At 43.0% G+C, this 22,419-nt stretch overlaps 1 protein-coding gene across 7 annotated transcripts in view; it reads left to right on the top strand.

The window, feature by feature from the left end:
• The window catches only part of C8H7orf50 (chromosome 8 C7orf50 homolog), a 128,539-nt gene extending 107,643 nt beyond the window's left edge, over window positions 1-20,896 (top strand). For all 7 annotated transcript variants that reach the window (XM_054210453.1, XM_054210456.1, XM_054210458.1 and 4 more), the window contains 2 exons: window positions 15,297-15,378; window positions 19,759-20,896. In XM_054210453.1, coding sequence (XP_054066428.1) covers window positions 15,297-15,378; window positions 19,759-19,941 — 265 coding nt within the window. In that variant the 3' untranslated portion in view covers window positions 19,942-20,896. The remainder of the gene's footprint in view (window positions 1-15,296; window positions 15,379-19,758) is intronic.
• The last annotated feature ends 1,523 nt before the right edge of the window (window positions 20,897-22,419 follow it).

Raw genomic sequence — 22,419 nt, 5'->3', positions numbered from 1 at the left:
TCCCCTAATGCTTGAGAGGTCAGTGAATTTGTTTTAGCACTTCTCCAACTTTCTATATTGCTTGACTTTTAATTTCTACCGGGGCCTGACCTGCCTCTGAGTGGGATTCCTCTCCTTGACCTCAGTCAGCGGGTCTGTGAAACTGAGCGTTTTCCAGCCGATGCCAATAGTTGGGCAGATCTTCCCCGTTTTAAAGGAAGCCACTCGCTCTGTTCGTGGCAGAGGAAAGTAGTCTCGTCTTATTAATGAGTTACCTTATCATTCTCCTACACTCCCTTGTGTAACTCCAGTACCCCGTGGCATCTGATGAAGCCACGTCAGTTTGTTTGCTGTTCCCTGGCAGCCCCGGCATTACTCAGAAACTCCACAAAGCTCTGTTGCAATGCCCACACCTTTCCTATTTTTAGGGCGCCGGTATGCAGGCACTTCTTCTCGCTGGGGGTGGGTGGAGAGGGCATCTTCGCTCTCCACATTTGGTGCTGCTTCGGGCTTTTCTGTAAATGTACTTCAGGGTATTATCTTCTGCAGAAGGCAAAGCTCGCTCTTAGGGTATGTGAAGCAGAAGAATTGTTCTGCTATGTGGGACCTGTTACTGAGCAAGGTTTTCTAAGTTGCTGTATTGCCCCACATTTTGTAAATAGCTTCTCCCCGTCCTGGTGTTTACATCCTTCACAGGCCTGTGTTGGTTTTCTCCATCTCGCTGCCCCTTCTTTGAAGCAGCACATCCATCATCCTTCATCTTTGGCTCGTCCTTCCAGACACTGACGTTCTCTATTGCTCTTCTTTGAATTTCTGCGTCTGTGATCATTCTGGAAATGCGAGACCTGGAAGCAAACCTGGTTTTACTGGAGCCGCCTTCCAGCTTCACGCAGAAGGGACCAAGAGTCTGCGATTCCTTCCTGCTCCTGGCACTCTGGCTTTGGTTTATGGGCAACAACCCTGGATTCATCTTTGAGCCACGGCACATGGAGATTTCACATTTCATTTGCTGCACACTGAAAACCTTTGCTTTTCTCCTCCCCCAGACAGTTTTACGGTAATGACAGTGTTGGCACTGACATGCCAACTGTAGCCATAATACGTTTTTCACTGACTGTAGAAGGGACGGATACCCTCCCGCTTCAGAGCCGGCTTTACGATATACATCTCCAGATGTTAGTGCTCTCATTATCACCTGGTTATTCAAACTATGCGTTTAGGATTCTGTGAATGTCACGTTACACTCCCGGTAATGGCAGCGTACAGCTTTTTAACCGCGATGTCTGAGGGCAGCCCGACCTGATGATTTTCCGTCCCTTGCCATGCACTCGTTGACTTCTGGATTCACTTTGCTGTACCGTGGTGGCGAGTGATGTGCAGAACTGCGCTGGAGCCACGCCAGGGTTTTTCTAACCCCCGCATGACATCCACAGGATGTCGGATTGTGCAGGAACTGCTTTTAAACCGTTATTAACTTCTTGGTGGGTTGGCTGCTTTTTATGGTTCCAGTACGACAATCCCACTGCTCTGCAAGAAGCACATTAACATCTTAACTTTTATTTTAGTGAGTTTGTGCAGGTTACTGTTCCTTATGGATATCTGCTCTCTTTTTCCACCTATAAATATTACAGGGACCCAGACGGAGGGGTGCAGGCTCCGCAGCTCTTCTCTGCGGTTCGGGGGTGACGGAGGGGCCGGCGCGGAGCGGAGGAAGGTGCCTGCACAACACGGTGCTGTGCAGAAATCCTGAGCGGGCTCCGGGCGCTGAATAACCGCGTTAACACCCAGATGAGCTGAGTTAAGCAGTCGTGGCTCTCTGCAGATGAGCTCAGGCTCTGCCCGGCGCTGATTTATCAGTTACTCCGCTTCCAGAGCCGGCACTGGGGCCTCGGTAGCTGCTTCTGAAGATCAGCTTGTTGTCAGTTAAAGTTAATGCTGATAAATAATAGTATTATTTACTACATAATTCTAAAAACAGCAACCAAAAGTAAGAACAAAACCCAACTTGAAGTAGCTGGGAGCCAGTCTCAGCTATTTTTACCAAGAATTTCTGGGAAGAAAATGAACCATAGGAGTATATTCTGGGTATCTGTAATACTATCCTGGAAATGTTCCAGAAGGACAGAATTACTTTTTTTTAATAATTTCAGTCATTTCTAGGAAGCCCTCTCCATACCAATGTATCAAGTTTTGAAGCACGTCGGTACTTACCAATATTTGTGGATGCGTTTTGCCATTTCTAGCTGGCTGGGCGAACAGCTCTGGTTTCTAGGGACAAAACAGGCGCTTTGAAGATTCTGAAATGTCGGGGCTTAAGACTTTTAAGCGTATTTACAAGTGGAAATTCTCAGATGCTGCAGATACCTCTGCGGTATTTTCAGCTCATTCAGAAGTAGGATGTTGCAGAACCATCAGCCGTTGGGTGATTTTCCAGCCGTATTGGTAAAAGCTCATGATGTAGTTTATTAAGCTGAGCTTTGGAAAAGCAGCCGGACTAACGCCACTGTCCCTCAACCCAGCCTCATATGGTTCAGCTAGTTGTATTATTCCGGATAAACTCCTTTCTGTAGGGAGTGGTTTTGGAGTAGCTTTCTTACCCCTTTGCCTAGCGCTAATGCGTGACTTAAGAGGAGAGGTCAAGGGAAGCTCATGTCCGTGCTAAATCTTTCTCCGTCGGAGTCCATAGCACTTCCATCTTTCTAAATCTGCTCATGGGCCTACTTAGTTTGTGGCAGAGAAAAGAGATTTCTTCCTGTGATTTCCATAACCATAAATGGTCACTCAATTTAACAAAAAGGGAGAAATAGATTAGGAAACTCTAATCCTGCTTTATGGCTCCAAATCAAATAATTCGTCTTCCTAAATCTTTGAATTAATTTTATGGAAGGTCACAAGTACACATCTCAAAGCATATTTCGGTAAAAGCTGCAGAGTGATTTACTTTGAAACCTTCTGTCTCTTTGCGCTTCTACCATTTTTTCAGTGCGAAACAAAGCTGTCAAAATATTTACTTGGGCATTTGGTTCAAACATTCTCATAGGGAAATACTGTATTTAATAGCATCATTAGCATGAATTCACAAATCCTTTCATCTGACATCTATCATTTACAGGATCAGCTGAAAAATATGTTATCGACTAACCATGCCCATCTTTAAAGGGATTTTTATTTTTGTTTTTTAAAAAATATTTTCTCTTATCTTCTCCCCGTCATCGTAATGGTAATTTGCTTTTCTGTAATACCTTTCCTGATAGCGTATCATGACTGTATTTTGACTAAATAAATGAAAAATATTTTGACACTAATTTATTCACTCTTGTTATGACAGCTTTTGAGAAATTGTTATATTACCCCATTTTTCAGATGGATAAATTAAACAGTGATGAGGATTGTGACTCACCAAAGTCCTTGTACTATCCAAAGGTCTCCTTTCAAGCAAGTGACAGGAGGGGAACTAGACATAACTTTCTTCTCCTCTGAGCCCAGGCTCTGCTTTCCTTGGCCCCATCCCAACGTCTGGGCCCAGCAGACCTGTAGCATTTCTCCAAGTTCCTTGTTTTGAAGGAGGAGTTTACATGGATTCTTTTTTCTGTGGGGGCATCTCAAGACATTCCTGAAGGCCCCTAGCGACTGTACTCATCTCTGGGTGGGCACGCGATGGATGGGTCGATATTCCCAACCCTTCCAGCTGCTTTGGGAGAGGTCTCTGTCTTCCATGGTTGGGGTCTCCGTGCAGTTGTGGTGTCGTCTTGTGTAGTCTTGCTGCAAATGACCGGGGCAGCTTTATTCCGCTTCATTACTGCTGATAAAACTAGGAACAAGAACGCCCGAGTTAGCCAGCTGGAGGTTACAGGCAGCGCTTGTGTTCTCAGTCACGTAGATAAGATTTTTCTCCTGCATATGGTCCTGTGTCAGATGAGATTGGTGGCTCTTAAGATGGCTCGTTCGCATGTGCCTGAGGAGGCTTCCCCTGCATTCGTGGTGAATTGATTTTTTCCAAAGTTTAGTTTGCTTTTATTTATTTCCAGTTTTTTTCAGTGGGACTTTTAAGATTCCTCATAAATTTTCACATATATGTTGTTGCAGCTATAAATTGCCTGAGCAGTAATTAGCCATAGCGCTGGAAAGCGCTTCCTCAGATGGGGAAAATTAGATTACACGTGTTAAGTCCATAAATATCGAGGTAAAAATAGCTAAGGTTTCTTTGCCTGATTCTCTTTCCTGTAAAATAACATCTTTATTTCCAAACCTAGTTAAGAAAATTTAATGCATCCTTTCTTAATGACTCTCATTTCCAGTAAAATAAAATCTAGTATAAATGAATTTTCTTAACAGTTTATTAAATGTAGCCATTAGATATTTCTTGTTGAGATCCAGCTTTCATCTGTCCATAGGATTATACGAAAGAGGCTGCATCTAATCAAATAATGAAGCAGCTTTAATATGTTATTTTGTCTGAAATGACTTTTAGAACCCTTGTAAGGTATGTTCGGGAGGCTCAGAAGCAGAAGCGTGTCATAAAGGCCAGGCAGCTCCAGGACCGTATCCCGACACCGTTGCTCAGGGGGTGGGGGGTGTGGAGCACTTCTCACCGTCACCCTGACCTTTTCGTTTCTCTTGGGTAAAACTCGTGCGCCCGTCAGCTCAAATAAAACCCGCATAATTAAAATGACCCGTTTCGCATACGACAAACTACCTGTTGATGTTTTTAAACTAAAAGCAGATTGCAGGGATTATTTGCTTTGTTTGAATAAAATAGCGCTGGCCGTGGGTGTGGAGCATCGCTCGTTCCTGCCGGCCTCGGGACTCTGCTCTCCCTGGCCCTGCCTGGCCCCGCACCCGGCGTCCCCCACTTAACCCCCTTCGGCATTCGAGAAAAGGCATTTTCTCCTCACCCATCTTCTTCCATCCGGGCTACGCTCTTGACACGGCAGGGACGCAAAAGGAAGGTTTTATGTTTTCTCTGTGTCATAAAATTTAGATCTAGGAGAATTAACACTGCTGCTCGCTTCCTCAAACACATTTAAACTACTCATCCAATGCCCAAACACTCAAAATAGTGGAGAGTCGTTTCGTAGCTCTAGGGAATCGTTTAGTCTAGTCAGCCAAGGCCAAAATTAAAATTTAAAACGCAGTTGGCAATGGTTATTAATCAGTTAGCTCCAGGGAGCCGTCAGGGCTTCCTAGCCAGAGTTAGAATAACAAGCAATATTTTTGAAATAATAAAACTGGATCCTTAATAAAACTCGTCTCCTGCTTCACACATTTATTAATACGATGATGCCCAAAAAGGTATTAGTAAATAAAATTGAGTTGGAATGAAAGCCATCTGCAGGAAGAGGTAATTGGCAGATCGGTTTCTTTAAGCATAGGTTACTTAAAATCTCAGTAGCGCAATGCACATCCCAGGGTGTTGCAAGAGGAGACTCTGATACCGTCCCGAATACCGGAGAGCCCCGTGGGTTTGATTATGCAGCGAGAGATGCCTGAGCAGATCAGCTACATCCAGAAGACACGAGTGGGCTGTCAGCTGCTGTGCGCTCCTAGGTTGATCTTGATGTTTTCACGGGCTTGTCCCTTTTTAAAACTCTTCTGCAAACAGGCGAGTGAATCATGGCGCAAGGTGCTGGTTACACCTTCGGAGATGCGAATGGCCCAGGGTCTGCAACGCTCCCCTCCTGCCTCTGCCGTACTTCCTAATGAACGCTGCTGCAGAACATCCGGATTGGGATGTGAAAAATGACAAAGGTGCTTGACGGGTTGAGTTTTGGGGTTTTTTTTTAAAGCTTCTATGCATGTTCTTGCTGTTGGTCCAGAATAATCCCAAATGTGGCACCCTCTCAGACGCACTGTAAAAGCCATCTGTGTGATGGGTTGTTTGAAGAGGGCTGTGCGGGGCTTCCTGTACCAAAGGTGAGCGATGTCTAATTAGCCAGCGATAAAAAATACTTGGATTGCGTTTGAAAAAAAGAAGCCTGTGAATGTACTTTCTGCAAGAGTGCATCTAGGGCTGGCATCCACATTAATAATTATCTCTTCTTTAATACTGTCCTAAGAGAACTCAGTTCAGTAAAGCGGGCAGGTAAGAATTTGACAATCCAGGATGTCTCCTATGTGCCTCCAGAACATCATCACCAGAACAGGCCAGCGCTGTCGACGAGGTGATGGGCCAGAACTACAGCGTGGGCTCAAGGGGCAGCTTCCCTTCGAGGGGTTCTCATCCCTTTGAGGGAGGGGTTTCGCCCTTCCTGGAGGCTCCTGGGCAGCACAGAGGGACAGTTTGAGGGCATCTGTTTGTCAGCGTGAGTATCTCCACTTGTCAAGCAAGGAGAGAACATGGGAGCTGCTTCTTCACCAATGGTGCTGGCACTCAGCCTGCCTGAGTCCTCCACATTGCAGAGAGGGGGGTTTGCACCACTTGCAGCCCCCAAGTTCCCTGAGACAACGCTCATGGTCTGAGCAGCTCTTGTTCCTCAAGGATCCTGGGACAACATTCCATGGTCTGAGCAGCTCCTGTTCCTCAAGGATGCGGGGGAGCCCTGTTGGGAAGTCTGCAGGAGCTGGATTTGAATCTTGAGGAGAGGAAAGAAGGTCAGTCGGGCTACCCGTGACCAGGGCTGGATGTCCTGGATGCTGAGAGTCAGAAAGGGAGAACGTGCACGGTGCTGGGACTTAACGCCGGTGTGCATCTCGTTAGCATAATGAGAGAGCTTGTCCATATCACAGTCAAATGTTACTCTGGAGTTTGGATCTGCAGAAGAGCACTTCTGATCCCGTTGGCTGTGGAAGTCCATGAGGTCTTTGCAAAGGTAGAAACAGCACAGAAACAGCCAACCTGAAGTTAAATTAAAGACATCTGGTTACAAAAAAAGCAACCCATTCTCAGCAGCGTTGCTGATCAGAGGCCCGGCGGGGTTAGACGCCTTCAGAGGGTGCCAGCCTCGCTTTGTGGCTTCGGGGCTCCTTGAAATAGCACAATAACTACATAATGCACACTTTCAGCTCAATATACTGAGCAATAAATTGGCGCTTTGGCATCCTGGCCGGTTCAAAGCAAAATGGATCAGCCAGCATCTTCGGTACTCAAATCCTTCTCCAAGTGGTCATTTCTTCATCCTTCCTCGAAAGCTTTCACTGATAAAATTTTCGCATAAAGTTGGTTTCTCTTCCAGCATTTTCATTCAGCATCACTATATGGTAAAACATTTCAGACATTTCTGGTGTTTTCTTATTAAAAGCAAAAAGTTTGTGGGTTTTATTTGTTTGTTTGATTTCTTTTTATCCTTGCTATCTTTGAGATAGGCCTTATAATTATACAGACTTGTTTTTATTGCATTAGTAAGTATTTGACTTCTCATAGCAGATTTTCTAGTTCTTCTTTCATTAACACTGTGATATTCTAAGAATAGCAGGTATAGGTATGACCCAGCACTGCTGAAACTATAGAAATTTTTTGTATTGACACCCAGAGAAAGACGAGGGTGTATTAATGCTCCGCTCCCCATGACTAGGGCTTACTGTGGTGTTTTTGTGGCACCGAACGATAGAATTGAATCTTCTAGATTTTGCTTGAAAGGACTCGCATCGCTTATCCTGGGGAGCAGTAAAATGCAGTGGTTATTTGCTCCAAGTGAGAACCACCCCAGGACCTAGTCTTCTCCCAGCAACATGGAATTACAGAGTCACAGGCAGTGATTTCAGCCTGATTTCAATCTACGTGCTCTTCACATCCCTGCTTTGAAATGAACAATTCGTTTAAGGTTAAGAAATTCACTTTTTCATTTTGTTCTTAATTGTTTAATTTCTTCTATTATTCTTTTCTTCTTCGAGGTGCCAGAAGGGAGAATCTTTAAAAGTTTTAACAGCTGTTTTAGAATTTAAAAAGCAATGAAAATGAGCTACTGGTTGCAACTAGGGTTGAATCCGTGCCTTGGCCGGGGTGTCCTGTGCCCCAGTTGGATGTTGTGTGGTGTAAGGGTAAGACAGAAGACAAGTGACCGTATTTGTTTTTTCTGGGCCTGGTAGCATATCCCTCATCTGATCATCAGAAAGCGTTTATAGAAATGGATTGTTGCCAACTTTTGAAAATGATTTTACTTGCAGCTGGCTTCTTACATGATTTTCATGCAGACGGCGGGGCCCTCTTTATCTCCTCGTACCCCCCAGCATGTTCTTCATGGGAGGGAGGCATAACAGTTGTTTTCATTTTTCCTTTCCCTTGTTTCTGGTCTGGGCATCAGTGTGACCAGAATTAAGTGCAAGAAAAGCTGGACATCTGGAGAGGAGATGGGGCTCGGCTCAGCCCTGGGATAGCGCTGCCTTGTATGTTCCGTGCAGGAGCGGAACAGATCGGCTGCGAAGGGCTCAAATTCTAGTTTTTATTCTTCTTCTGTGATAATTCAACTCGTGCTTTGTCTTCTTTTTGTAAGCGTATGTAAAATAAAACCCATGTTTAGCTTAGTAATATAGTAATATAGTGATATTAGCTGTCGTCTTTCAAGCCTGCTGCTGACCGTTTTGTTATTACTGAAAACAAGAGCAAGTTCTCAGCGTATTATTACGGCTATATATATTTTCAGATCAAAAGGCAATTTTGCTGCAGGCAGGCTAATTACAGATACCAAAAACTAACTACAGGTACCAAACTAAAAAACTGTACTAGGAAAAAAATGTAAAAAACCCAAATTGTAAAGGTTTTTTTTTCCACAGTGTAAGGCTCTTGGCGTTTGCAGGTGGGTTGGTGTCTATGGAAAGTTGACAAGTTGAGTCACAGTAAGATGCCCTCCGTGTATCGTACCTTATAGAAGAGAGGGGAGCTCTGCTGCTGACCTGCTGTGTGATTTTGGGGCATTGGTATGGTTTCCTGGGTCACCTTTCCTTTCCGCTTGTCATCTGCCTCATCTTGTCATACTCCAACTCTTCAAGGGACCGTCTCACGTTGCGTTTGAGCGGTGCCTGTAGTGGGGGAGGGAGGGGGTTTCTAGCCTTGGCTGGAGCTTCAGGATGCAAACATAATATAAAACGATACAAATAATGGCGAGTTATAAAAGTACATATAATAAAAGCTACGCTGTGATAAACATTTTTTGTAGATTTAATCAAAGCTTTGCTTTGAGGCACAAAGGCCCTTTCCTTTTGCTTTATAAATACTTTCTAAGAAAATTCTGCGACCTGTGTAGTTTGCTGTACAGATACAATCTGTCCTTATATTGGACATCAGGACAAAAATGGGACACTAAAAAGCATGTTTATTTCTTCCTGCATGTGTGATTCCTAAAGAAAAAAAAAAGAGAAAAAAAAAGAGAAAAAAAGCTTCCTCCCCTCGCCTTTTCACAAGGCTTTAGTCATTATGCTGCGTCTAAACCAGCTAGAAGAATATACTAAAAATTGTTTTTAAACCACAGATTGAGAAATGGTGCCAGGATTTTCAACCAAAAATGTGGCAATGACTCTAAAATCTGTTGACAATTTTAGAAAGTTTTCTTCTGGCAAAGGAGCTCAATTAGTGTCTCTTCTCTTCCAGGAAAATAAGGAAAACCTTTATCTGAGTCATAATTTAATTAGCTTCCAAACTGGATTTGAGAATATCGGTCTAAATGTATTAACTTTCTCCAGGAACTGGAGTTGGGAGATAAACAGTCATCCATAATGCAGGAAAAACACAGTTAAAAATAAAGGCTGTGACTCTCTCTTACGTCTGTATCTTGAGTCCTGCCGCAGGTTACTGTGCCTAAGATTTTAACTACAACCATTCCGGTCAAATCTTTGAAAATCTATTCAGAATTTAAATTTTGGATATTTTTTTCCAAATAAGGGAAAATCAGCATCACACGCGCTTGAAATGAGATTTCCTCGTACCTTGCATTAGGCACTGGAGCGCACCGCAAGGCGGCTTGCTGGGCCTGCAGGTGTTGACAAAGACATTCAAAAACTGTCTTCTTCAAAGTCAATTTGTTTTAAATGCTTCTGAGAGAAACAGAAGAAATTGCGAATGCCCTCAATAAAAATAAACACTTTCACATTTCCCTTTAAATAATTGTATGTGTTATAATTGGACAAAAAAATTATTATTCCTACTTCACTGTGTGCACTATCGGGCATATGTAAAACTTCCATCCACATCCATATATTTTTTTATATGCGTGTATAAAAACTCCATCTGTAAAATGGCTCTTTGCCCACAAGAGCGAGTTTATGCTGAATATCTGCTCCTTCCACGCTGCTTCCAGCGGTGCCGGGAGCCTCGGCGAGGTTCCCGTGCTCACCTCTTGGCCGCGAGCAGCATTACGGCCACCGTGGAACTGACCCGATAACCGTCTCCGGAGCTTCCAAATTCAGCCGTATAAGAGCAGTGAGTGTGCCTTAAACCTAAGTGCGTCGTATTTTAAAGTCGCTGCTGTTGTATGTATCGCGTTGTGAAATATTACAGCGAGTCGCTTGAGTGCCAAGTGTTTCAGCAAGGCCTTAAATGCCTTTGAGGGGATTTTTTTAGAGTAGGGTTGTTCTTTATTGAGGAAGCACCTGTTATCCACGTTTTACGGGTAGGGCGGTGAGTGCCGAAATGACGCCTTTTGCAGTGTTTGCAGAGCGCGCGGGGAATAAAGGGCTTAACTTGATTCCTGCAAGCCTTGGTCGTGTGCCATAACTTCTGTTCAGCCTTCGTGCCGGGCGTGAGAAGAACATAGGTGATCCTTAAAGGCAGGTTTCGGGGTGATGAATAACCCAGTGTGTCAAAACAGAAAAGCCCCTGGATAAATGGGGCGAGAAGAATGTGATAATTTCTGTAGAGCTGGCAGTACGCTGCTTTTAACCTTTCCAACTGATCTTTTCAATGTAGCCTTGAACATGGTGTAATCCACCAGATCTGTGTCTCGGTCCCTCCTTGGAGGTTCAGTGGAGCATGAGAAGGTGAGACGTAAGGGTAGATCAGAGGAGAGCAAGAGGAGGCTCCACGCTGATGTGGTCCTCAGGGATGATGTGCTCCTCCCTGATGCTACGCCTGGGCCGTGTGCTGGGGAAATCCAGATTTGGTGACAGCCTGCTTTCCCGGGGATAGATATCCAGGCTGGAAGCTGTATCCGAGGTGGGCTGGACAGTCAATGGCCCAAAAGTATGTGCAGATGCCCTTGCAGGAGCGCTCTCCTGCCTTCTGGAAGGTTCTCGGCAGCCACATGTTTTTATTTCTTCTTCATTTTTCTTAAGACTTGTCTCCTACCCGATAATCTTGTCAGTTGAATGAATAAAGCAGTAGGTTCTCAGCACAGTGCTTTTCTACACGGTGGAGATTATTCAGTGACAGCGTTGTAGCGTTTTGTCCTGGCCAGTTCTCTCAGCAGATGCATTGTCTTGCCTTCCTGAATCCAATTTGTAACAATAATGTTTTTCTCTGTGTGTCTGGAACCAATTTGACAACTTTCCCTTCCCTTCTCTTTCTACCAGGACACCCCGGAGCGCTCTGCCCCGCGCTACCAGTTGTCTTCTCTTCGCCTGGTTCTGCTGCCCGTGTTCCCGTGTGGTGTGGGAATAGATTTGCGTGAGATTACTTGAATGTAGAGACTAAAAGCCGTTTAGGAGATAGACCAGTGAGAATCTCGGGCAGCTTTTTCACGTGAGACTCTCATGCTAAAAACCAAAAGCCCAAATGTAGAATTCCCTGCGCCGCTTGATTCGTTTCCTCTGTATCTGCAATTTCAAAGCCACGTAGGAAGGTCATTTGTACAAACATAAAAGCTCTCTTTAACTAAAGTCAACCAATGTGTTTTTTCAATGAGCTAGAGCTTGTAAGAAAGATTCAAACATTAACTGTGTAAAGAAGGCGATTAGTGTTTGTACAATATATAGAAAATTAGCCCCGGGCATACTAGAAAAATACATGTTTTACACATGTATATTTTTTCATCCAATTCCATAGTTTATATTAGATGTGGACATAGATGCTTTTAAGGGCTACCAAATTAATTCAAACTGTGAAAAAGGGAAAAAGGTTGTGATTGTCTATAAAGTTTTTTGAAGCCATAATGTAGCTGGTTGTGCTCTGTATATCTAATCACTGAAAGGGATCCTTTTCTATTGCTGTAGTATGTCAGGGAAGCTTACCTGCGTATAAACAGCAAAACGAGACTTCTCTTGCGTTACAAAGCTGTAACTTTTGTATTTTAGAAGTTGAGCGTTTCTAAAAATGTGCTGGTCGTGTCATTCCGATAAAAGGAGATACCCCTCTCACTTTGTCACGGAGTGATGCTTTCCGGAGGTTTTAAAGCTGTCTTAGGAGTAGGAAAAAAGCTGTCATGGTCATAGGAATCAGTGGAAAACTGTTATTTTAATAATTGTTGGGGGTCTGATTACGGGGAGCAACTGCCACGTCATCTGTCTTAAAGATTGTGCATCCGTTATCACGAGCGTGTTGCCCACAGTTGGATAGGAATGGGGGTCAAGGACCATTTTCCTGGAGGGGAGAAATAGGAATTGATGCAACCATGGGTAGAGTGCCAGCTAAAAATTTGGGAGCATTTTCTGAAAATATGAGTGCACCCATAGCCTATTAAGGAAAATACTCCTTTTTTACCACACTCATTTAGCATTTGACTCTGAGAGGACAGAGCGCAAACCGGAAGAAACGGTTTTTGAGGCTCCGGTGCTATAATGGGCACAAACGTACTTTCTGCGGTTGATTATGTTGAAGTATTTGTTGTTTGTGTGAATTATTATGGTGTATATAGGGCGAAACTTTTCAGGAAGACCAGCTGAAAGTTTTGTTTGTTTCTACAGGAGAGTTCACTGGAGGGAAGGGCAGTGTGGGACCATCGATGCAGGGGCGTAGTGGCTTGCCTTAACGTGTAGAAGAGAGCATATGGTTTTGGTAATGGGCTAATAAGAGCAATTAACCTTATAGTGCACTCATTTGTTGGTCTCAGTTGTTTATAAAGTAGGTAATAAAGATATTTTATCATCCTATAGGTTTACAGGAGATTAGTGAAATCAGGCTGTATTTTTCAAGTTAATGCCTGACAGTACTCGGGTGGTCGCGTAAGTGATAGAAACATAAAATTAGCAGAGAATAAAATATTCAGAGTACTACGTGGTGTGCCTAACCAGTGAAAATCACAAATGTATAAATATGTGGAGTTTAAAGAAATAAAAACATGTATTGAAGGTTTTCATTAGAAGAGGGACTGTTTTCACAGGATGCGGTCACAGATCTGTCACTCAGCTTGTTCTTGTCACCTTGCAAAGATTACAGTGTAAACTGTTTCCAGGCCTATTTAACGTAAAAAAGAATTTTAAACTTACCTCCTTCTTCGTGCTGTGCAAACAGCGAGAGTTTCTTACAACATCTTCCATGTTCAGAGGGATGAACCTCGTAAAAGAAAGGGTTCCTCTCGACGGCAAGCAGCATCATTGATGTCTATTTTTTTTGAAGGACTTCTAGGAGTGAAGTCACTTCCTGCAGAAGTTCCAGTTTCTCATTAGGAGCGACTGCGTTTGCCTGGCAAACACAGAAATTGGGTACAAAGGAGCAAGTCACTTGTCCCGCAAGAAAAGCCCTTTTCACGTCACACGCTGTCGGCTCCATGCGTTACATTTGGTGTGATTTTGACAGTCGTCGTTGCCCAGTTGGGTACCTTGCTGGGAAGGCAAGTGACACCGCAAGTGACACCAAGGGCTGAGTGACCCGTATTTTGCAATTACTTTGGTTTCTTGGTTGGTGGTGATGGGAGAAGGATGGGTTCCCCCTAATAATATTTTTTTATTAGATTCTGTAACTTTTAGCAGTCAGCTTTTGGCCTCCTGCTTTCATGCAATATTGGTTTTGCAAACTTTTGCCTATTTATTTGCAACGTCCCAAAAGAGACCTCTAGATCAGTTCGTTTGTGGATTTAATTTGAGCATGTGAAATAAGATATATTGTGGTTATTAGTGTTTTGTCCGTCCTTCCTGGTTTACCGCTATTTGTCTGATTTTTACCTTATAGATTGCTTACGGATATTTTATTGAGTTTAGCTAGTGATAACCCTAATGAGTGGCTGCTGCTTTTTCTTTATGCTGAATTTAAAAGTCAAGACAATATTGATTTTCTTTTGGGTTTTCCGCAGAGACTTCCATGAAAGCCTTCTGTACAAATTTGTGCCTTTGGTTTTCTTCTCTTTCATTGAACTGACTGAACAACGGATTTGCTGGTGCAGCATTCACTGACTATGAAGACTCTTTTGCTTTATTAGACTTGACAGTATTCAAACAATTCTAATTCTCACACCCAGCTGGCTTTTCACTGGATTTCTGTGCTCTCTATTGCTCCGTAAAACAAGCCGGAACATGAAGGCCACCCTGCATGCTACCCTCTGGAGACTTGTTTTTCTTTTGAGAAAAATCAAATAACTGTAAAATTTTCTGGGTTTTTTTTCTCCTTTTATATTTTCTTCTGGATCTTTAAATGATATTTCAGTGTACTGACAGATTTTGTCCGCGTTAAGATGCTAATTTTCAAGCACATTTTTAAAAAGAAGTCTTAATTTTATAGTGAGATTTGCTAGTTTTCTCGTTTGTTTACAGAAATAAATCTATGTCTTCATCTATCATCAACAGGATATACCAGCTTTAAAATTGTGTTCAAGATGTACGTAAATGTGCCGTTTTAACCCAGCTAAAATTTTGCGTATTTAAAATGTGTTTGCTAAACAGTCAGAGAACACTTGCAGATGTTAATCGTTTGTTCTCCCCGCTCACTTCCAACGGTATTGAAGCCGCCTGAAGTTTGGAGCTGAATATTGGAATCTGAATTCCTGGGGAGAGCGAGACATAAAAAGCATTTTTCTATCCTGTAAACGTCAAGATTTAAGTCACACCTTTAGGCAAATCCGAGCCTTAAAACATATGCTCCTGAAAGATGAATTTTCTCTGCTCTGGACAGCCCGGAGTTCACCCGTGATGGGCTTCGGCCGCTGCAGAGGTGACCGTTCTAGAACCAGTCGCTCCTTCCTGTGCTCCAGAGGCCGCTTAATTTCATAGGAATTTTAGTTTATTGTGAAATATCACCTTTCTGAAACCCAAATGTGATTCCTCCCCCCGCTCCACCTCCCAGCTACACCGCTGGCCCTGCAGCTGGGCGAAGGATTTGGTCGCTCGGTTGTCGCGGGTCAGCCAAGTCGCCGGCCCCTGGGCTCTTTTGTGTCACTTGGACAACGTGTGGGCTAGCGTCCCTTTCGTACGGTGTCGTGGAACTCGGGGTCATCGTGGGAAATATTTTATGAATAGTGAGTGTTTTGATCACACAGTATTTCATTTTAGCATTTTTTTTTTTCTTTTTAAATCTACTACAGCTGGTCTGAAACCCCAGAAGAATGGAAGTTTCAGAAGACAAGACAAACCTGGCTTCTCCTGCACATGTATGATAAGGAGAAGGTTTGTATTAACGCTGCTTTTTCTCAGAACAAATATGGTATAAAGTTTTATACATTAGTCGTAGCTATTCTTTATTAACCAAAAGTTGCTGCTACTAGCCCCGCAGCTTTCCAGTCAGTTTTTAAGAATTTATAAATCAATTATTTTGTTTTTAACCAAGATGCTGCATCATTTTAATTGCTTGTAATTCATCTTCTTATTTTGTTGGTGGTCATTCTCCTGCGCATGCTAGATTTTTATACTTGACATATGTCAAGCATAAATAGGGCAGATTCATGTTTTATATAAATCTGGAGATTACTGAGAATTTGAGTCATAGCCTTAATTTGAATTTCTGAACGTGGCACCCAATACTGTAAACCACTATTCTCATATTGCTTCAGATATCTCTGGCTCCTTGGAAGATGCACAGCCGTATTGCCAAGATGTTAAAATAGCTTTCTCATTAAAATATAAGTGAAACCTGATGTTGATTGTAAAAAGCGTAAAGCGTAACCAGAAGCTGGGCTTCCATCCTTCCTGAAATCCATTCATTTCAGAACTTAAAAACCAACATAGACTGAATTTCCAAGAAGCGTCTGCCCGGCGTGGTGTCGAGCGGGGGTTTCAGGGCATCGGTTTTGTTGTGTAACAGAGCAAACATGGAGCCGTTTGCCCAGCGCCTTCTTTATTGATTCATTTAGTTGACATTCAGTTAGTTTTTGCTGATATTTTGTGCGCGCTCAAACATTTAAGCATACCAATCTTCCTGACCCAAATTACTCAGCAGCTCTTACGCCAGTCACCTGACATAGGGCATTACCTTTAGGATTAAAAATACTTTTAGAGAACCAGATAGTTAAAAGAAAGAGTTTCCTGAAGGCAAAAACGCTCGCACAGCGTAATGCTTTAAAAAGCTTGGTTGCAGGATCTGATTGTAGGTATCCAGGTTATTTGCACTGTCTTCTGTTTCTGAGTTTCTCCTTTAAAAGCCTTTATCAACCTTTCCAAATCAATATATGCACTTTAGAGCTACCTAGAAATTGTTTTACAGGCAGAATGATATTTTTACTTTTTTACCTGTTGACTTTGGGTTCTGTGTTGAAATATACCGGGAAATAATTAACTGTAAGTAGCATTTGGCTTATGTATCAAAACACAGCTTAACTCCTTATTTCTCGACGCTGAAATGAAACTTCCCGTCTACTTTTTTTTTTAATCTGATGAAAGTGCTATGATTTATTTTAACTCACGCATTTTGTAGTTTTATAATCAGAGATGCATTGAATGTGAGCTTTAGCTAATGATTAACATCTGCATCTAGATTCAGTGAAGTCAGTAGAACTGCTCAAGTGCTTATAATTAAGCATATGATGAAGCCTCTTTCTTCATCAGGGCTGTGGGCAGGGCAGACCAGCTTCTTTTGAATATTTTTTATACCCAAATCCAACTTCCTGCCCATTACAGAGTAAAATCTGTTGGATATCCAAGCATGACTGAAATACAAAAGGAGACATGAGGTTCTTCCCTTCCTAAGCCACATCTTTGATCTCCTGGTGTCACTCGGATGCCTACTGCAAAGCCGTGCAAAGGGGCGGATTGGGTTTCCTGTACTGATAGGCCTTTTTCTGTAAGAAAGAAGTTGAGGTTTTAAAGTTCTTTGCAACATAAGGGGTTTTTGTAAGTCCCTTTAAGAACCATCTGGTGGTTGGCTGACAGCTTCCAAGCCAAGGCTGTGTGCCTACGGTGTATATACGTCTTCAGGATCCACTATAAAAGAAACGCTAGATCGTTTGTTGATCTTTGTCATCTGGCGCAGCGTTTTTAGCAGGTGACTCTCTGGGCTGTGTCCAGCTCCTGGGCTGCGGGGCCTTGGGGGGTTCCTCAGGCTCCCTCGGAAGGAGCTGAGAAATCCAGCCTGGCACCGCTCGGCTCAGGTTCTCTGTGCCGAGAGCTGTATTTGCTTTGCAAAATAGGCGGGCATCTGCAAGTCTAAAAAGCCTGAACACTCTAGAGTTACGCGGTGTAGTTTAAAAGCGCTAACTGCTCTTTTCCTGCCACTATTCTGCAGTGGTTCCCCCCTTTTCCCAACGACGGTCGTTATTTCACCTTGGGATGTATTGCCATGTTAGTCAGCTGTGGCACACGTTAGCCCGTTAGAACAGAGGCGAGGTTAGCGTGTGAGGGGGAAAAAGAAACAAGGAAAAGGTCAAAGCAGTTTAACAAAAGAATAATAATAAAATCCCCTAAGCGTCACTTCCACTTGCCAGCGCCGTGGTGGGAGATCTTGATATCCAGTTTCAAGCCAGCCCAAAAGCTGATCTTAGAAGGAGGATTGTGTTCCTTCTTGTGAAGCCTCGCCAAGAGTCCCTGCCATTTCAGCTCTTCTGCTACTGCATTTGAAGAATTAAAATTTGGATTTCATTAACTTTTTGCTGGCACTTCCCGTGTTCCAGTCCTTGCTCTGGCTCCATGGTATGTGTTGGGATGGAAACGCGATGTTGTCGTGCCCACATGGTACTGTATTGTGAGCTCTTGCTGAAATAAACCTAGTAGCTGTCTTAAAGAAAAAAATCAGTCGTTTTGAACACTTGAGCCGTTACCCTCAGGACCAAATGCTAAATGTTTTCTAGGCTTCAGGCAGCCACATGTCTGTCTGCACACTTTGTGTTTCTAAATTTAGAGGAGGCTTTTAATTGCCCCATCAGGCACTTTGCTTAAATGATATAATAATAACTGTAATTCCACAGAGTGAGGTATGACTATGCCACGAGGGCTGAGAACAAGAGGTGTAAATTGTGTAGATAATTTGGCTAAGGTTTGAAACACAGAAACGTCGCTGAGCTTAAAAAACCCGGCACTGAGCATCTGCATTAAAGGAGCACTTGCGCGCCGAAATAAAATCACGGTTTACTGTGAGTAAAAAGGCTTCAAAAAATATAGACATTTTTCATGGTGTTTAAATGTGGTTGATTCATATATTATAGCAACAGTTCATGTATCATCCATTTCAGTGTTAGTCACTGTAAAATTAATATTTATTTTTTTGGTATTTGTATTGTTTCTTTAACTCAAGAGCGTTTGTGTGAGGAATTAGAAGGTTTTCCATAGTGCCTAAGTGATGAGGCTGACTTTACTTTTGATTTATTGCTTTGTAATATCCCTGATTGATGAAGGCAGTGTTGGAATATTCTTTCTTCCTCTTCTTTTGGAGTGATAGAAGTTTTAGTGATCAAAGTTAGGCTGCCAAATGTCGATGGAGAAATAAGTTGTAAATTAAGTATCTGTTGAAGCTCTGTCTTCTCTGAAATGTTGATACTTTGCAGGATTGAAACAGCCCTCGAATAATTAGTCTCCCGTCCTTTAAATACTTACGTATGTGTTTAACTTGACTCATGTCGAGCATGCCGCTTAAAAGTTATATGTGTGAAGTTAAACATGGAGAAAAATATTTGCAGGATTAGGTCATTTTAACATCTCCTGGTTCACAGCCAAAATATTCTCTTATTGGCTGAAACCTGGTCCGCAGACAGACAACGTAAAGTTCAGATACGCTTCAACCTAGATCTGCTCACCTAATACTTTTGAAAATGCGTTGGTTTGAAATACTGACTAAATCATTCAAAAGTCTTTGCTAGGTTATTGCCAAGATTATTTAATGCAATGATCATTTAAATTGTACGTTGTACCAGGTAAGTTAAAATTTAACCTATGAGTAGCTAATTAGAAAGGGAGTGAAGTGGGGGTAACGCAACTGGAGGTGACTAAACTGCCTTTAATGTTAGACGTGTTGGTAGAACCTATCAGTTTTAGTCAGCGTGATTTAAAAATTATTTCCATATGTCTGAATTCAATTTGTTTTTCAAATTAAATTCTATTCCTTCGTATAAGCATTCTGTCAAAGTGCTTGATGGTGGGTGGTATCTCGTCTTCGCAAACAAATGATTTTGGGTGGGGGCGTCCAGCAAAATTCTTTCCTCAGACATGTGCGTGCAATTCTCCCGGAATTGACCAAGGTTTGCATACATGTTTCCAAGAGAAAAATTTGGCTAGTGGGTTTTTTTGTTGTTTTTTTTTTTTTTCTCCCGGCAACCCTCCCAGCCCTGAGCTTGCTCTCGGGGAGCCTTTGCGTTTGCCGAGCAGCATTTCCACATCTGCTTAGAATTTCCTCTCGGATGCTTTGCCCATCTCAGCACATGACAGTCCTCCACCACGGACCGTCCATCCCTCCCGGCAGCTCCAACCTTGGCACAAACTCTTCCACCGGGAGGCGGGCATTGGCAGGCACCAAGCCCACGCACTTCTCCTAATTATCTTTCAGGCGGTGGTTTGACGTGGTTGTGAATGGGGATTGAGAGAGAAGAAAATAAGGCAGGGTTGTTTGTTTTTTTTTCTTTAAAGGTTCCGGACAAGTATTTCACCATTTTGCTGGATTATCTGCAAGGGCTTCAAGGCGGTGCGCGAGACATAACTGTGCAGAAAGCCGAAGCTTTTATGAAGGAATTTGATGGTTCCGAGGCAGAAGACCCAAACCTGCTGGAGAAGTGCGAGCGCATACGACAAGTTCTGCAGCTGCTGTCCTGAGAGTATTTCTGTGTCTTGCTGGCTGGCTGGTGGAGAGGAGAATAGGATGGTGTACGCAGAGACTATAAATTAGCTGTAAAGACATATTTTCTAATAGGAAACCTAATACTAAATTTTCATATTTTGTACCCATAATTTTTTCCAATCACAAATATTTATCATGTTTTGAGGTGATGAAATATGAATGATATATTTGGTCCCTAGGCATGCCATTAAAAATAATCTTACCACCTGTCTTTAGAAAAATAAACCTCTCTTTCTCGTTAGTTTTTCTCCATCTCCTCCTGTAATTGTCGTTAAATAAGAGGAGCTTTGCAGTTCTTAATAAGAAGGAGCCAACCAAAGGCTGGGAGGCTCTTTTCCAGAGGCTCTTTTCAAATGAGTGCAGAGTCCGGCTGCGATAGATCCCGCTCCGCTGGGTCGCTGGGATGCGGGAACCGTCGCGGTCGCTCCGTTGAACAGGGGCTCTACAACGCAGTTGCTTGTTAGCACTTCACGCGGCGATGCCATCAGCTTTGTCAGTTTGCCTTTTATATTTTAAAGTTTTCAAAGGCGGCGCGGCAGTTCTGTAGATATTCGGATCATGCCCAGATGGGAACGGGTCAAGTCCTTTGATTTGTAGTGAAATCACCTGATTTGACCTAAACTTCCCTGCGATGAGAAGTGCTGTGCTGCGGCGCTTTCTCTCCAGCCTGCCAGTGCTGCTTTTTCATCTTTCTCTTGTAATTGGCATCCAAAAGAGTTAATTTGTGTTCATGCGCTTTGACGTGGGCCATTTGTCTCCTATAAATGTGCTGGAAATGAGGCTTTCGAGTAAAAACCAAGGACATTAATTACTCAGAAGTTGGATGATTGACTTATTTAATAACACTTGCATTTAGACAGTGTTCTTGACCCGATTCTTTAATGTTTCTGCAAACATCGTTCATACTTTATTAAAAAGCGCTATATGAAATGCGTGGTGTTCTAGAAGAGTGGCTGTCTTTGGGCATTATGGCATTAATTCGGAGGGGTGAGGGAGGGGAGGGTCTATGGGTATGCAGGCCTGCTTTTTCAATAAGAGGCATTTGGGTGGATCTGACAGCCTTCACCGACATGGATTACTACAGATCTTCGGAAATATGAATTATATTACTAGTAACAAATAGCTTAGGCTTTCTGACTTCTTGAAGACGATGTTTTCAGCCCAAAAAGACTGGAGAAGCAGCAGGCTCCATGCAAAGAAGCGGTGCTGACATTAAGTGAACTAGTGGAAGATCATTGGATCTTACATTTTATGTCTGCGGAAAACCACGGTCGCTCCAAGCAGGAGCTGAGACTTTTTTTCTTTCCATCAGGGAAAAAAAAAGGAATTTCTCAGGGATGAAGTTTTCAAAGTGCCTGTGTGAATTTATGATTGCCTTTTAGGAGTCAAAGAAGACTTTGTGTTCTCTCTTAGTTATTTGAAAATTACCACTTTTGGTTTCTTTACCGCACAAAAATGTAGGCCCTCGCTGTGCACTTAATATACCTTCTAGCTTAGAAGCACAAGCAGATTGCAACCATGGTTTGGAAGAGACTTATGAAAAGGATTGTAAAGGTAAGGTCCAGGCAAAAAAATGTGAACCTATACCGATTTTGACAGATTTGGCAAGATTTGCCTTTCTTGGACCTTGGTTCTGACCGCCTGCAAATGTTGACAAATCTGTGAGAAGAGAGGCTTTGTAGATCAAGAATGTCATATTTCTTTTTATATCGATTCATATTAAAGGCACATAAGGCCTGCCAGTCTGGAGTCCGTGTCAACACTAACGTTTGGAGAAGAAAAGCTGCGGCCCCTGGCCAGGGCAGTGACGGACCCTGCGCGAGGTCCTGCTCCTCCTCCTCCTCCTCCGCTGCCGTTCCAGCTTTCCTTCAGCGCTGCCCATCACCAGCTGGAGGATGTGGTCTTCGGCCCCTGCTTCTTGCAGTTATGGAAAATTCAGAAGTTTAAAACTAAAGGTAATTTTTGCTATGGTTGTGTTCAGCAGAGAAAGCAAAGTATGATGTCTTCTGCCACATGTCTCGTGGGCTGTGCTTGATGGTCAGCGGTGTCTGGAGATTGGGTAAAAGGCCTGTAAAGCTTCTGCTTTGCATTGTTGCTGTGCGTGTCTTGGGTTTCAGAGCTCAATATGAAATATTGTAAGCGTTGTCCAGTTGTAGTGCAAATAGGAAAGGACACTTAATTGCATTTCGCTTCTTTACTTGCCCCTTTCCTGAAAGAATCTTCAACTGGTTGGTGAACAAGTCATCTTTGAAACACCCACCAAATGCAAAAACAAACACGTTTTTGGGAGACGTGTATTGCTAGGCCCATTTTAAAGGCAAGAGCGTGAGGACCCAGCCAGCTTACCCAGCACGGCGTGCAAATGCAGTAACATCTCTGGCAATCACATTCTGTCTTGTCCATCTGCTGGCCACTGGGCAGCTGCTGCTCAGCTTGGCGTTTTCATCTAGGGA

The sequence above is a fragment of the Rissa tridactyla genome, chromosome 8 (assembly GCF_028500815.1).
Source record: "Rissa tridactyla isolate bRisTri1 chromosome 8, bRisTri1.patW.cur.20221130, whole genome shotgun sequence".
NCBI classification, from domain to species: Eukaryota; Metazoa; Chordata; class Aves; order Charadriiformes; family Laridae; genus Rissa; species Rissa tridactyla.
The sequence above is the reverse complement of the archived record's forward strand: the minus strand, read 5'-3'. Positions and strand labels throughout refer to the sequence as shown.